General features: G+C 38.2%; 1 protein-coding gene across 4 annotated transcripts in view; it reads right to left on the reverse strand.

Annotated features, from left to right (window-relative positions):
- The window catches only part of cep295 (centrosomal protein 295), a 117211-nt gene extending 100227 nt beyond the window's left edge, over nt 1-16984 (reverse strand). For 3 of the 4 annotated variants that reach the window (XM_051927056.1, XM_051927054.1, XM_028800436.2), the window contains exons 1-3: nt 16841-16984; nt 7698-7808; nt 3051-3251 (exon numbers count right to left, since the gene is read on the reverse strand). In XM_051927056.1, coding sequence (XP_051783016.1) covers nt 3051-3251; nt 7698-7808; nt 16841-16870 — 342 coding nt within the window. In that variant the 5' untranslated portion in view covers nt 16871-16984. Of the gene's footprint in view, nt 1-3050; nt 3252-7697; nt 7809-11196; nt 11359-16840 lie in introns of those variants that run through there. The other variant, XM_051927055.1, reaches the window with a different exon arrangement.
- Between the last annotated feature and the right edge of the window lie 121 nt (nt 16985-17105).

Below are 17105 nucleotides of genomic sequence, written 5' to 3' on the forward strand. Positions count from 1 at the left end.
TCTAATTAATAATATTTTAGAATAAGCTCTTAAAGCACTGAGGAAGTAGATTCTCTCCCTATTTCGTTTTCTTCTCCATTTATCTGTATCCGCCTATTAAACTATTTATTTTTACTATTTTTAAGTTTCAGTCCGTTGGCCATGCTCTCTTTCTCAATGGTGGGGGTGGATTTGTTCTCAATCCTATTTTTTTTTTTGTAAAAATTGATCTATTTGTATGGAATGATTACAATAAAATCAATAAAACTAAAAAAACAAAAAACAAAACATAAGGCCCAGCTATGCCGGTTTGGCCATGTGGCAGGAACTCCTATGGCAGAAATTCGAGGCCTGCGAAGAGGGGCACAGAGCTAGAAATTGAACATTACAGAAATAGGCAGATAATGGCCAAGATTCACTAAAAACAACAGAAATTGTATGGTCCCGGGCAAGGAGATTGACCCACAACCAGATAAAATGATTAGCTCTCTGCAAATTCTCTACACATTATTGTAAAAGGGGTAAAGACCAAATAAACAAGTAAATATAAGCCCATATTACTGTTGACCATATGCAGCAGGAGATTGTTTTGTTTAGGTCTAGATAGCAATGTGTTTAATTGAAATTTGGGTTTAATATAAGGCCTTCACACACATGTATTTCCGACTACAGTCAAAAATGTATATGCCCAATAGGTTGAAAAGTCTTTGATAATGCTTCAGTAGGGCTGGGCAATTATTTATTTATTTTTTTTTTTAAACCAAGTGGTATAGTTTGATCAGTTGGTCAAAACATTAAGGAAAAAAGAATATGACAAGCCTCACTTCTCTTTCAAATGAGCTAGTTCCAAAAACTGGTTGTTTGGAATCTGGTTTGGACATGAATGATTGGATATTGGACAAATTAATGTAAAATGCAAAGTTTGCAAAAAAATATCACAGAAGTTAAAAGTGGCAGCACATCCAATTTATTTCAGCACTTAAAATAGAAACAGCAGAAATGAACCAGTACAAGAAAGCATGGAATGCAGATAAAGCCCGTTTCCAACACACAGCTCCAGCGTATTCTTCACCAAGTAATTACATTAGGAGCAGAAAGTGCCTTCTCTGGGATCAGGGAAAGTATTTGCCAGAGCTGTCCATCATGCCTTCATACCCTATAATGGGAAATGACTTCTCTATATTCAGGTCACTCCAGAGACCTGCAGTCATAGTCGGCACATGGCTTAGGAGACTTGAGCAATCACCCAAGGCCCTTAGCATCCCCAGGGAAGGAGTGCGCCGGCCGCATTCAGAGTCTCACCAGCACCTACACAATCTGCCTTAGCAAAACAACTCAACATGAGTGCACTGCTTTCATAAATGAGAAGGTAACTGAGCATATAATGAGCGACATCAAGCATTCCAGATATTACTCCATTATTTTGGATTGCACACCTGGTGTTAGTCATGCGGAGCAAACGCAATTATAACAATTAACACTGGAGGAAGTACCCAGGATTAAAGATTACTTTACAGGAATCCTTCCAGCAAAAGAGACCTGGACAGACTTGTGGAACTAAATATTCCCTCCGATGACTGAAGAGAGTTCTCACAACAAAAATGTACCAAAAATAGTACCAAAATGAAGGGCAACAACGAAGGTGTACAGGCCAGGCTGCTGCAAAACAAAAGTTCCCAGAGCTTTCTTTGTGCCATGTTCTGCTTATACTCTAAATGTAGTGGTAGCAGATGGATTGTGAAGCTCAAGCACCGCCATTGCCTTCTTTGGACATCTGCAAAAGCTTAACAGCTTTTCTGCTGTACTTCAAAGGGTGGACTATCTTGATAAAACATGTAATAACTTAGTACCTGTTTGTGCTAGTCAGGGGATATAGTTTTAGTAGATGGAAGGAGCTAACTGGTGTATTTTTCAGAATACAGAAAACACCACAAGAAACAAAAAATAAAGTATGATAGACATAGATATGAGCAATAAAGGCTTGTTTAAAAAAAAAAAAACAAAACAAAAAAAGTGATCAACACAGCACACAAATTTGATGGTACACTGATTTTTCTGCAAGAGATGTACAGCTCACCTAAATAAGATCTTCAGCTCTCCGTCATAAATTACTAAATGTCTCTTGTTTGATGCACGCAGTGTTGCATTTATCATTCACATAATTGTGTGAATTAGGTAAACCTAATATTTACTGTATTTTTTGTTTTATATTTTAATACCAACATGAGTAAATAACTTGCATTAGAATTTAACTATTATATTCAGATGTTCACTTTTTTTTTAATGAAATCACATTTTTAAAAAGACTGATTGCTGAAGAGCAGAAAATATATTCCTATCAAACAAAAACTGGCGGGCAATTCTTAAAAATATATACTCATTAGAACATGAAGCTATGTTGCTATGTTACCCTGCAGATAAAACATTTTCAAAAGCTGAAATACTAGGTCAGGAAACAAACAATATTGACTTATTATAAAACGGAAAGCCCATAGGGGAAAAAAAAAAAAACAAAAAAAAAAAACTTCTGGAGACAAGATTGAACAAAACCGCTTTGAGAAGAAGGCACAAAAGATAAATGAAGATTATCGTTATAACCAACTAAAATTTACTGTGATCAATCATTTTCAAAATGTTATTAGCTGAACGTTAGAACTCAGGTTTTTGTAGGGAGGGTTTCTAGATCATTTTAATCTTAAGCAAATAAAGAATGATCCATCTACAAATTAAGATGTTATGTTGACTGATCTTTCCTTATAGGTTATAACAAAAAAAGACGAGTTTCCTTCCTTTCTTGATAAATTTAATTTGATAAATGTAAAAAATTACAAGATTAGTAAACAGTGGACAACTTCCTCATTCTTGGTTTTCATTATCCCCAACTAAAAATAGTTGAAACTGATTTCTGTGATCAAATATGTAATATTTGAAATGTGCAGAAGTATTTTAAGTTTTTTGCCATATGACCCAGCACTGCTCCTTCAGCCAGGTTTAACAGCAGCTATCCAAAAACAATACAATATTGGCAAACAAGTGCTTTACACATATGTAACCTTTAACAATTCACTCACATTTTCCTTTGCATTCCGATGTCCTTCTCCAATAGATTTCATACTGTTATGGTAAACCGCTTCCAGTGTTTTTGTCTTATCAGCCTGTTCTTTTTGCCATTCAACTTTAAGTTGTTCTGCCAAATTATTATGCTCATCACTGCGACGTTGCTGGACTTCCTTTCGGAGTTTGTATGAAATATATCGCTCTTGTTCTCTAACCTAGATTATAAAGACAGCAGCAATGTGATCTTTCTACTATTTACACAAGTGATATGAAAATCATTACATTACATAAAGCGAAGAATAAACACTGCATTATTAAATGTCAGGAACTAAACCTGGAGAGAACAAAAAAAAACAAACACTCAATACTAAGGGGAAACTCATGTGAATAGGGAACAGACAGTGACTGAACCACAAGACACGAAATATTACAAAAAAAAGTACAAAATAAGTATAAGGAACAGTCTAAAAAACCTAATTAAGCTTTTTTTTTTTTTTTTTTTAAAATCAATGATGAATTAAAAACTTCAAAATAGGAAAATTCTAAATTAAACAATAAAATGAAATGGGCACTACACAGCTGACCTTGCTTAATTTTTCACACACAATTGATCATCTTACCTAACCCAGCCACAGGGGATGCATAAACCAGTGTGTTTCTACATGCCAGTCCCAAGCCTGGATAAATGGGGAGGGTTACATTAGGAAGGGCATCCGGTGTAAAATTTTTCCAGATCAATATGCAGACAACAATACAAATTTCCATACCGGATCGGTTGAGGCCCAGGTCAACAATGGCCGCAACCAGTACTGTTAGCCACCAGGGTGCTGGCGGAAATTAGACTGCTGTTGGCCAAAGAAGGTGAAGAAAAGGGGGAAGAGACGTTTCTGGAGGCAGAACAGTAGAAAGGTAAAGGGAGTGGAACTGAGGGTAGGAACTTTGAATGTTGGTAGAGGGGAGAGATTTAGCTGATGTGACAGAGAGAAGGAAGGTTGATATACTGTATGTGCGAGTGACTAAATGGAAAGAGAGTAAGGCCAGGTGGATTCAAATTGTGTTTTGGTGGTGAAAAGAGTGTCAGACAGAGTGATGATTATGAGCTGGAAACTGAAGGTGTGATGAATTTTGTTAGTGCATATGCCCCACAAGTTGGGTGTGCAATGGATGAGAAAGATTTCTGGAGTGAGTTGGATGAAGAGATGGGACAGTGTATCCAATAGACAAAGTAGTAATTGGAGCGAATTTCAATGGACATGTTGGTGAAGGGGACAGAGGAGATGAGGAGGTGATGGGTAGGCATGGTGTCAAGGAGAGGAATGAATAAGGTCAGAAGATAGTGGATTTTGCAAAAAAGTATGGACATGACTGTGGCGAATACTATTTTAACTCTTTTAGGGCGGATGTCGACTTTTGTCGACAGGAGGGGTTGAAGGCGGATGTCGACTTTTAATCAGCTGTTAATGGCGACAAATCTTACTGTCACGTCACAGGCATTCCCTCTGTGCTTGGAGGAATGCTAGACTCGTTGACTCGGCAAATAAACATTGCGTGTGCGTGAGTTGCGAAATGTAAACAGGCAAGATGGCACCGACATGTGAAAAGGCAGCGAAGCAAGTGCAGAAAAAAAACCACTCGCATCATGCGCATTATCGCGGAGTTGGACTCTTGATTTTTCAGAATCGGACTTTATTGGCAGTGATCAGGAGATCGAGCAAGAGAGTTAGAAGCAGGCATCAGCTGATCAGACACCAGCCGATGCCGCGCCAGCGGATCTGCTGCCAGTTGCGTGCCTTCACGCAGCCGATGCATCTACGGCAATGTTCGCATGGGATAAATACACAGACATTGATCCGTTGAGAGCCAATCTGGCTACCGGAGTTTACAAGACGGCATGGCTTGCTGTTGGACACGACAGATCACCAGCTGCTGTACTTCAGGCTGCTCTCTCCTGATGCTGCTTTTCAGCTACTGTCAGACGAGACAAACAGGTAGGCAGAGATTTTTTTTGAATCGCGGGCTGCGTTTGCATCGCATTCTCGTTTTTCAAAGTGGAAACCCACAACGAAAGACGAGATGAAGCGCGCTGTGGCATTACAAATAGAGATGAGACAGAATTGGTGATATAACTTCAGGGAGCATTGGTCCAAACGTGTTTTGTCCCCTGGTAGCTTAGGTACGTGCTGCTGCAAAGTTTTATTCACTTCTGTAATAAACAGAAGCAAATCCCATGGGGTGAGCCAGGCTATAATGCCATACATAAAGTTCATAAAGTTTCAGAAGATGAAAAGAGGTGACAATACGGTTTTCATGCTGGCAGAAAACTTGGTGGCAGTGGCATGGCATGATGGCAAATGGGTGACTTGTCTTTCTACAGTACACACTAACAATATATGTTAGAAAGTGCAGCAACAGACAATTGAAAAATAGGCACCAAAGCAACACGTATTGTAAGGAGTGCAATGTGGCAATGACTGAAATTGGCTGCTTTGAGCGAGATCAGACTTTGCTGTGTAAAATGTATGTGATATGTATGTGAAATCATAGAGTATGCAGGCTCATACAACATGCAAGACAGTAACATTTGTCAAAAGTAAATATTTTTTGTTGATTTGATATGTTAAACAATTGCTTTGTGTTCTTTTTTAAAAAATGTTAGTTTTTGGAAAAATATTCAGCCCTGGGAGAAAAGAAACAAAAAAAAAATTAGCCCTAAAAGAGTTAAGAAGGAGTAACATAGGGTGACATACAAAAGTGGAGGAAGATGCATACAGGTAGATTACATCCTATTCTGGAGAGTCGATGCTAAGTAGAGTGATGACTGCAAAGAGGTGGCAGGGGAAAACGCAGTTAGGCAGCATAGGATGGTGGTCTGTAGGATGAGGTTTTAGATCAAGAAGAGGAGGAGAGTGAGGACAGAACTAAGGATCAAATGGTTGGAGATGAAAAAGGTTAAGACTACAAGGCTGAGTTCAGGAAGGAGGTAAGACAGGCACTGGGTAGCAGTGAAGAGTTGCCAAATAGCTGGGCAACTACAGTAAAAGTAGTAAGGGTGACAGCAAGAAGGGTGCTTGGCATGACCTCTGGATAGAGGAAGGAGGAAAAGGAAACCTGGTGGAATTGGGAATTACAGGAGATTATACAGAGGAAGAAGTTGGCGAAGAAAAAGTGGGATAGTCAAACAGAAGGTTGGAAGATGTGGCAATAGTGAATCAGGTAGTGCAATGGATTAGCAAGGAGGAAGGAAGGACTGCTATGAAGAGGATGAAGAATGGAAAGGCCGTTGGTCCAGATGACATACCTGTGGAAGCATGGAGGTGTTTAGAAGAGATGGCAGTGGAGTTTTTAAACCAAATTGTTTAATGAAATTTTGGAAAGTAAGAGGATGAATGAGGAGTTGAGAAGAAGTGTACTGGTACAGATTTTTAAGAATAAGGGGGATGTGCAGAGCTGTAGTAACTACTCGAGGATAAAATAGTTGAGCCACAGCATGAAGAGTAGTGGAAGCTAGGTTAGGAAGGGAGGTGATGATTAGTGAGCAGCGGTATGGTTTCACGCCAGGAAAGAGCACCACAGATGCAATGTTTGCTCTGAGGGTGTTGATGGAGAAGTATAGAGAAGGCCATAAGGAGTTGCATTGCATTTTTGTGGACCTGGAGAAAGCATATGACAGGTTGCATCTAAAGGAGTTGTAGTATGAGGAAGTCGCAAGTAGCAGAGAAGTATGTAAGAGTTGTACAGGATATGTACAAGGGAAGTGTGGCTGTGGTGAGGTCTGCGGTGGGAATGACAGATGCATTCAGCGTGGAGGTGGGATTACATCAGGGATCGGCTCTGAGCCCTTAATTTGGTGATGGACAGGTTGACAGACAAGATTAGAGAGGAATCCCCGTGGACTATTATGTTTGTTGATGACATTGGTTTCTATAGAGAGTAAGCAGCAGGTTGAAAAGACCTCAGAGATGGTGGAGATATGCTCTAGAGAGGAGAGGAAGTCAGTAGGAACAAGACAGAATACATGTGTGTAAATGGAGGTCAGTGGACTGGTGAGGATGTACAGAGTAGAGCTGGCGAAGGTGAAGGAGTTTAAATACTTGGAATCAAAAGTACAGAGTAATGGGGATTGTTGAAGAGAGGTGAAAAAGAGTGCAGACAGGGTGGAACAGGTGAAGAAGAGCTTAAGGAGTAATTTGTGACAGATGGGTATCAACAAGAGACCAAGGGGAGGTCTACAGGACGGGAGTGAGACCAGCTATGTTACATGGGTTGGAGACGGAGGCACCGACCAAAAATCAGGAGACAGAGTTAAAGATGCTAAGATTTGCATTAGGTGTGACAAGGATGGATAGGATTAGGAAAGAGTACATTAGAAGGTCAGCTCAGGTTGGACACCTTGGACACAATCAGTGAGGCAAGATTGCGTTGGTTTGGACATGTGCAGAGGAGAGATGCTGGGCATATTGGAAAAAGGATGCAAAGGATAGAACTGGCAGGCAAGTGGAAAAGAGGAAGACCTAAGAGAAGGTTTGTGAATGTGGTGAGAGAGGACATACAGGTGATGGGTGTAATAGAGCAAGATCCAGAGGACAGAAAGATATGGAAAGAGATGATCCGCTGTGGCAACCCCTAACGAGAGTAGCTGAAAGAAGAATTGGTTATGTTACCTGTTGTAATCTTAGTTTTCTCCTCCTGTCAAATTCTTCTTTTAGAAGCTGTGCTTCTTCATTAGGACTCAGTCGCAGTCGTTTCATTTTAGCAATTTTCCGTTTCATTTTCTAAGTAAAGATGAGCAGAATGGCATATAGCATCAGTCAGCATTGAAAGTAACATGTTCACATTTTGAAAATTACATGATGTTTAAATATTTAGATAAAACCAGTAATGTGCATTTTTTTTAAACCGTACTTGCATTGCCCTGCTGATGAGCTTAGCAACACAAGTCTTAAACACAACATGATTATTTGAATACAGTTTTATTACATGCAATTTAGCAATTGTGAAATGTAAAGATTCACAAAAACAACCCTAACTACAGCAAACAGAAAAGTAAATTGGCAAGCTACAAAACAAAAGTTAAGAAATATTTTGGATGTGCAATAGGCAACATTTGAAAAATCAGTCAGAGAACCCTGCATTGGTAAAATGTGATCAAGCAATAGCAACAGATTAATATGAAAATGTGCTTTATTATAAAAAATGGGGTCTTATACATCTGCATATTCTATAGGACTTGCTGTACCTTAACCTACACCACAAACACACCACCCCAGCCATTCTGCATTTTCTAGTTATTTAAGCAAGCAACAGCTAAAGAGCATATCACTATGTGCAATAACGGCGTTCCTGTGCTTCTCCTCTCAAGGTGTAGAGTTGGTACACAAAATATTCGACTCCACACAGTATTATGGTGAGCAAAAGTGTTCATTCCCTTTGAAAGTCAACTTTCTGCATGACAAAAGATTTGTACACAGTTACGAATTCAGTACTTTTAATATGAACTCTTATGCTGTAACAATACATTTCCAAAGTCAAAATTAACCATTTTATGTACTTGTATGTTTTGTCATGCACAAAGTTATGACTTTTAAGAGGATTGAATACTTTTGCATGCAACTATTGATGATACAGGACATTATCACTTCTAGGTGCAGCTTCGAAGACTTTTGGAATAAAACAGTAAGGATGTTTTTAAATAGAATGCTCTTCAATGTGCATTCTTTACAGAACTATTAAAACTACTGAATTTAGCATTACACATTTTTTCACTATCATCTTTCTACAATGCAATGACAGACATATTTCCCATCTTTTGTGATTGCAAAGTGATAAAACTTTTTGCCATTGTGAATTTGTGCACGAATATGAAATATTTTGAAATTCGCAAAAACTAGAAATCAGTCTTCAATGTAAAATAAAAATGAATCCTGAAAAGAAAAAAAAAAATCAAATTAGTATGGAGATTAACACGTTACAATTAGTCAGAGTCAGTACATTTTTACCAACTCCGAATCCAGTAACCCAATAACTACTTCTGACTCCAACGGCCTGCTTCTCCTGCAGCAAGTTTGAATCCACAATGATTACAAAACCACCAACTATGGTTGTAAGATAAGCACTTACTTTCTCACTTTTAGCTTTGTTAACATGATCTGTGCATAAAATGCAGTCGAAGCCCATCACAGGACTGTATGAATAACCACGTAAGACAATTTCAGATATGCCACTCAGACACATCCACCAGAAAAGGTTTTTCTTTTATTACCATATAATAATGTAAACAAAAATGTGCAAATTTACATGTGGTAAAAAAAAACAAAAAAAAACACATAAAAATAATTCCTTAGCAGACGCATTTATCCAATGCAAAAAGGAAAAGAAAAAGAGGTCAACGTAATCAAGCAACATTAATCTGGGGACGGTTTGGGAACATCCGTTACGGGACAAGGGTACAACAGTGATTAACACAAGAGCTCAAAACTAAATACACGATAGTAACAATTCCCAGATTTACAAAACCTAACAGCTATCACTTACGACAGAAATTAAAAAAAAAAAAAATGTTCAAACTCTTCTTGAACATGTGGAGGGAATCAGATTTTTATCTATTACTTTTTTTTATTTTCATCTGTAACATTATTGAAATAATCCAAGTACATTTGAAAATACACACTAGATCTTTAGCTTTTAACAACTGGCATAAGGTTTTGCTGGGAGTAAAGGCACCCAAAATTGGCTTCATGTGCATGGCAAACAACCTTGCTCTCCAAGTACAGCCACTGCTCCACATGACTGGGTGATGACAGGTGAAATGATTTAAGTATTTGTTGAGGAAAACCCAGAAGCCTTCTGTAGTAGGTGTACCAGGCAAAGTGCAGCAGGAGACCAAGAAAGACGAAACTGGAGAAATCTCCAGGCACAGAATATGAGAGATGTATGTGTCTAGCGATCAGCATCCTGTTACTGTAAACCACACACACACAAAAAGCTTAAAACTAAAAGAAACTACATTATTGGTCAGTTAAATTTTTAACAGGCCGATTTTATTAAATTTAGACTACAATTATTCCACCAGAGTCCTATAATTGTCCATATCACTGCATATGGAGTAACTTCCATTATTCAAAATAAACACAATTCCACTCAAATTGTTCACTAAATACAGGATAAAGGAGGATGTGAATGTGAGTTTGGTCTTATCTTAAAAGCAAAAAAAAGTGTAACTGGGTGACAATTTTATAAAATATTTTTGAGGTGATCTGGGGGTACTTTAAAGATATGAATGTTCTTTATCACTTCAATATTACATAACATTCTTAAATTTGCATTATAAAATTCACGCACACAGGAATAACGCCTAGCACGGCAGGCCATGACAGTGCACCAGTACATCACGGGTTCAAACACCAACCATTAGTCAAGGCCAGTTAGGAACTTCTGAAATACCTAACCTAAACATCCCAGATAGGCGAACGCAGACAACAACCAGGTAGAGCGAACTAATGTTACAAGTCACCCACTTCAATATTTATTCAAGTACCATTTAAAATAGTTCAGAAATAGAATACAGCAAAATGATATACCAAAAACTATTATGGTTTGAAATGTATTATTTGAAATGCATATCTGTGGAATATATTTCATACAGATGATACTTTTTATTGTGCTCTGTGGAAATGCGTCTTCTCGCTCTTGCTCCCGGATAGTGCATTACAGTTTCGACTTTTACGAGTATGCAGTAAGAACAAATATGCAAGATTCCGAACATTTATTTATATAGCACATTTTCATGCAGACAATGTAGCTCAAAGTGCTTAATAGACGTCAAAGAGAAAGTTTCAAAAAGGAAAAACAATTACGATTGGGTACGAATATTAAAGAATAAGTTACACAAAGGGGCATGGTCAGATTGCTGGGAGGAGAGAAAAAAACTCTAGTTAGGCTGGAGAAACAAACTCGAAATGCTAATTAGAAGCGAATGTGAAGCATGAAATCAAGACGGCAAAACAAAATCCAGGATTCTAAACAGCCCACTTATAAAGACTAAAAGGAACATCTACATAATGAATTGCACCAGTAAAATGACCATTCATTCCCTGCATCCCGTTTAAAAGCACCGCACTTGAGTCTCACACTTTAAAACGTGAAAAAACTATTGCTGCTCACCTGCTTTTAATACCCCGAATTCACTTCGATGCAGTCAACTTCTCATTACACGACATTTAAACCCCAAACCTGTGTTCTGGGAGAAAAAAACAAAGTCTCGCGTCTCATCACTATGGAATTAAACAGTTCAAGGGCTGAACAACCCTCTTAGGTTTAAACGGCAGTTTCTCTCCGCGTCACTTCCTGTTCTTAAAGCTTTTACGTCATTTCCTCGATTCTATCCGAGATGGCGCTAACTTTTGCGAATAAAGCGGCAAAGAATGTACAGTATAGGTAACATTCTTACCTTTACTATGGAAACTTTGAAATTACAAACAACACATAAGCGCAAATGCTCGTTATACATAAAGTATATTAAACACAATTTTGTGAAAAAATAATACTTTTACTCTGAATGTGTTTGCAAAAGAAACAGCAAACAGGCACAACCCCTCATTTGTTCAAATTTGGTGCTTAGTCAGTTAAACATTCATTCATTTTCTGAACCTGATTTTTAGAGTCAGAGCCTGTGCTTGCAGCGTTAGGAACAGCAGAATGGTGTTAATCCATACCGTTCATTCATTTTTGGATATCCGTCCATTTATTATACCGACTAGGCTCACCCGCCTTTTAAGGCGACCGACTTTTATCCTCAGTTTGTGTGCGCTCCATGTGTACATCAGGCATGAAAGTGTAGGGAATGAGAACATCAAAGTGCCCATTTATAACATCTCCCGAAGTTTTTTTATCCCCTCGAGTGCCTGTCCAAACTTGGAGTGTAGGACTCCATAATAATATACAGGTGCTGGTCATAAAATTAGAATATCATGACAAAGTTGATTTATTTCAGTAATTCCATTCAAAAAGTGAAATTTGTATATTACATTCATTCATTACACACAGACTGATGTATTGCAAATGTTTATTTCTTTTAATGTTGATGATTATGACTGACACCTAATGAAAGTCCCAAATTCAGTATCTCGGAAAATTAGAATATTGTGAAAAGGTTCAATATTGAAGACACCTGGTGCCACACTCTAATCAGCTAATTAACTCAAAACACCTGCAAAAGCCTTTCTATGGTCTCTCAGTCTAGTTCTGTAGGCTACACAATCATGGGGAAGACTGCTGACTTGACAGTTGTCCAAAAGACAATCATTGACACCTTGCACAAGGAGAGTAAGACATAAATGGTCATTGCTAAAGAGGCTGGCTGTTCACAGAGCTCCGTGTCCAAGCACATTAATGGAGAGGCGAAGGGAAGGACAAGATGTGGTAGAAAAAAGTGTACAAACTATAGGGATAACCGCACCCTGGAGAGGATTGTGAAACAAAACCCATTCAAAAATGTGGGGGAGATTCATAAAGAGTGGACTGCAGCTGGAGTCAGTGCTTCAAGAACCACCACGCACAGACGTATGCAAGACATGGGTTCAGCTGTCGCATTCCTTGTGTCAAGCCACTCTTGAACAAGAGACAGCGTCAGAAGCGTCTCGCCTTTGGACTGCTGCTGAGTGGTCCAAAGTTATGTTCTCTGATGAAAGTAAATTTTGCATTTCCTTTGGAAATCAAGGTCCCAGAGTCTGGAGGAAGAGAGGAGAGGTACAGAATCCACGTTGCGTGAGGTCCAGTGTAAAGTTTCCACAGTCAGTGATGGTTTGGGGTGCCATGTCATATGCTGGTGTTGGTCCATTGTGTTTTCTGAGATCCAAGGTCAACGCAGCCGTCTACCAGGAAGTTTTAGAGCATTTCATGCTTCCTGCTGCTGACGAACTTTATGGAGATGCAGATTTCATTTTCCAACAGGACCTGGCACCTGCGCACAGTGCCAAAGCTACCAGTACCTGGTTTAAGGACCATGGTATCCCTGTTCTTGATTGGCCAGCAAACTCGCCTGACCGTAACCCCATAAAAAATCTATGGGGTATTGTGAAGAGGAAGATACAATACGCCAGACCCAACAATTCAAAAGAGCTGAAGGCCACTATCAGAGCAACATGGGCTCTCATAACACCTGAGCAGTGCCACAGACTGATCGACTCCATGCCACGCCGTATTGCTGCAGTAATCCACAATAAAATAAAAAGAGGAATAACCTTGGAGATGAATTATCACCCGGAAAGCGGATAGTAGACATCACGTAGTATATGTGTACCAAACTTCAGTTCAATAGGTCAAACGTTTTGCCAGCTACAGGTGACTTAAAATCCTGGACAGATAAACGAACAGCCACGGTAGTGTATTATATATATAAAGAAATAAAGACTTTGACATCGACACAAATTGATGAATATACACAAGCCTGGTCTGCAAATAAAATAAAATGTTGCTATACTTCTTTATATTCCCAGCTTTGTGCCCCAATAAATACAAATTATAATCAATAAACTGCTAATCTAATTGTCTATCTCTGACTCAGAATATGGAACCAATGTAGGAAGCACGTTAAGACAGAGAACCCTCTCAAACCTACACAGTATTTAATGTCTGGAAAATGTCTGGGATTAAAACACAAAGAGATTTGTATATAGATACAATCTCTGCATTTTATGAACAATTATGCTTCAAATTTAACTTCCCATCAACACAATCTTTCCACTTCCAAATCAAATTTCACTAAAAGGAAACTGTCCAATTTTCCTCACCTCCCAACCATTTCTATTCCAGAGGCAATACTGATCAGTCTTGAAGACTTAGACGGCATCTCAAAAATATATAAAAATATTTTAAAGTCTCTTCCTTTGAAATATCCTAGGGTGCAATGAGGAAAGGATCTTTCACTTAACATCTCTGAAAAGGAGTGGAAGGAAGCCATGCATAGAATACACACCAGCTCCATATGTGCAAAGCATTTTCAAGCAAAATCTTTTATTGAGCACATTTATCTAATTTAAAATTGTCCAAAATGCTTCCAGGGCAAGATTCACCATGTGAAAGTTGCAATCAAGCTCCAACTTTACTGGTTCACATGTTTTGGGCGTGCCCCAAATTAACATCATTCTGGAGCAAAATCTTTAAATGCTTTTCAGTCAGCCTTGGTGTCACAATCACTCCTAACCCATTAACAGCTGTGTTTGGTGTACTCCTAGATGGGCTTAAAGTGTACCACACTACTAACATGTAAACCTATCTGACTCAACTGGAAGAATCCCAGTGCACCTATTATAAGTCAGTTGGTAACTAATGTTTTATGATATTTGAAATTGGAAATAAATTAATTCTCACTTAGAGGATCTGTTCAAAACATTTTTAAAATACAGAAAAATGTAATTAATCAAATTTTAGAATAAGTATTTATATCAGGGAAAAGGACATTGTCTTTTTTTAAAGATTTGCTCAGGTTGTAGTCTCTCTTTCTCTCAGGTGGGGGTTGAACTATGGTTTGTTAAGTTTGACATGATTATATGGAATTTTGTCTTCTTCAAAGAATATAAAAAAAAATTACATAAAAAATAAGCCACTGTGTCACCCTGATTAATTATTCAATTATTTTTTTCTGGGCTCCTCTTGCAAACATACATACTGTATAAATGATTGTACTTATATGTCTGTACTTAAAAAAGTGCCTCAAGATGATGTACGTGAATTTCCTCCTAGTACTAAATTTCTCTCAATATTTTTAATTATTTATTTAGTAGACACCTTTATTCAAGACAACTTACAAAGCAAGTTATAATATATCCAAAAATGAAGGTGCAAACATCAAAGCAACATAGAATAAGATAAAAAAGCAAGCACAATGGACTGCAACTATTACATAGTTTCACATGCAACTAAGTTAAAAAACACACAAAAAACAGTATAAAAAATTCTGCAACAGCAGCTATCCTGTAAAAGAGAAACTAAGCATTTACAAAATAGTATTTAATAATAATTCTTTGCATTTAATGAAAAGCTGTGTTTTCAAAAAATGCCTGAGCACAAGTAAATTGGGTGCAGTTAGAATAGATAAAGGGAGATCATTCCACATCTGGCAAGAGGAGGAATGGTAAGTGGACAGGCAGAGACAAATGGAGACTTCTTCAAGATACCTAAAGAGAGACCAAGGACTGGAGTTATTCAGGAGCAGAACTGCTCAGAAAACTGCAGGTCAAGACAAGAGTTTTGAACTGGATTCTTGCAGCAACAGGAAGTCATTAGAGAGACTGAAGCAGAGGAGTAATAATAGTGACATGAGGAACCGAAAAGTACAGTATTAGTTGAACAGCTGCATTCTGGAGTAGATGAAGAGATCTGATAGGAGCTGAGGGAAATCTTGTCAGGAGTTTCAATAGTTCAGCCACGGGAGAACCACTGCCTGAACAAGGAGCTGTATAAATAGAAAGGAAGGGTCAAATCCTGTGAATATTGTGAAGAAAGAAATGACAGGACTGTGTCATTGAAGATACTGTATATGCTCAATGGAGGAAAGTTATAAGTACAGAGTTAAGCCAAAATTTCTGACCATGACTGATGGTGAAAAGGTGACATCTTCAAAGAGGATGCTTAGAGACAAATATGAAGAAGGAGAATCGGAGGGCAAGTGCAAGATATTTGACTTTGAGAGATTAAGCTTAGGGTGATGTACATTCATCCATAAGATGGCATAGAGACAGCTAGAGATCTAGGCTGAAACCTGTGGGCTTTAAGACAGAAATCAAAGAGAGATCTGTGCATCATCAGCACAGAGGTGATAGAAGATGCCATAAGAAGAAATGGCATTATCTAAAGAACCAATTTAGACAGAGAAGTGGACCCAACACTGATCATTGAGGTACAAATGTAGAATGTTTCTGTGGAGAAGACAAGGTGTTAAACCAGGAGACACAAAAGAATCGGTCTGAGAACTAGGCCTTGAATGCAGTTGGTTTGATTGGTAACACTAAACTGGTCATGTGTGAGTGGTTATGGCTTTTCATGCATTGGCAACCTATCCAGTTGTCTCCTCTTTAGTACACTTTTACTAATGGACAGCCTTAGGTTCATTGTGATCCTGAAGTCATCTTTTCTGCACTTTGCACGCTAGCCGATTTGAAGTTCGTCTATTTTTCAATGGTGTGCTGTCACAAAAATAGCGTCTCACACTAGCCTATTGGATCAAAAAACAATCCAGCATTGGGTGTTTGTGGGCTCTTGACAAAACGTTCAAGTATGGGTAACATTCGACTGCAAGTCAGCACCGTACAAAACTCAAGTTATGCTATAGATAGCATGACTAGACGTCCTGGTTTAACCGGGACAGTCCCGATCTCAGGATATGCGTCTCAGTGTCCCAAGCTATAAATGACATATATCCCATTTAAACAAACTGCACATGTCAAAACTTTTCTGTTTCAGGAAACATAGCTCAGCTGACACAGAGATCAAACCACAAATCACAAAAAAGAAAAGAAACACCCTCTATGCTTCGCACAGCTGTCGACTACTTAAAAAAAAAACATGGCTTTTAAAAAATAAAAAAGGGAAGGCAAGTATCCTAACTCAGGCCGTAAATTTGACAAATCACCCAAATCAAAGAACATGCGTTTTTAATCAGGGCTGCAGCAAGCATGCCCTTTTCTCAAACTCCAGTGGGAGGAGTTAATAACCACTTTTGTAGAATAGTATTGTCCATACTTAAAGAGAAAGTTTTTATGCAGTACTTGAAGTACCATCAATGAAACATAAAGCAATTGACACATACCTGTTTTTTTAATATAACATATTCTGTCATATTTGATTTGCATTACTAAAGCTTTCTTGATCGACATGGGAAAAGATAACTTTTGCATTTCATTCCAGAGTAGCATTTCCTGGAGGGCGGATATACTACCTCCATCGCACAATGATGATGTTCCGATAATGCGTCATTCATATCCGCCAAAAACAATGCACTATTCAAATAAAACTTTATTGAAATTAAAGTGTGTACTCTTATAGAACAATAATATTTCGGTTAACGTATAATT

Source organism: Erpetoichthys calabaricus, chromosome 4, assembly GCF_900747795.2.
Source record: "Erpetoichthys calabaricus chromosome 4, fErpCal1.3, whole genome shotgun sequence".
Classification (NCBI taxonomy): Eukaryota; Metazoa; Chordata; class Cladistia; order Polypteriformes; family Polypteridae; genus Erpetoichthys; species Erpetoichthys calabaricus.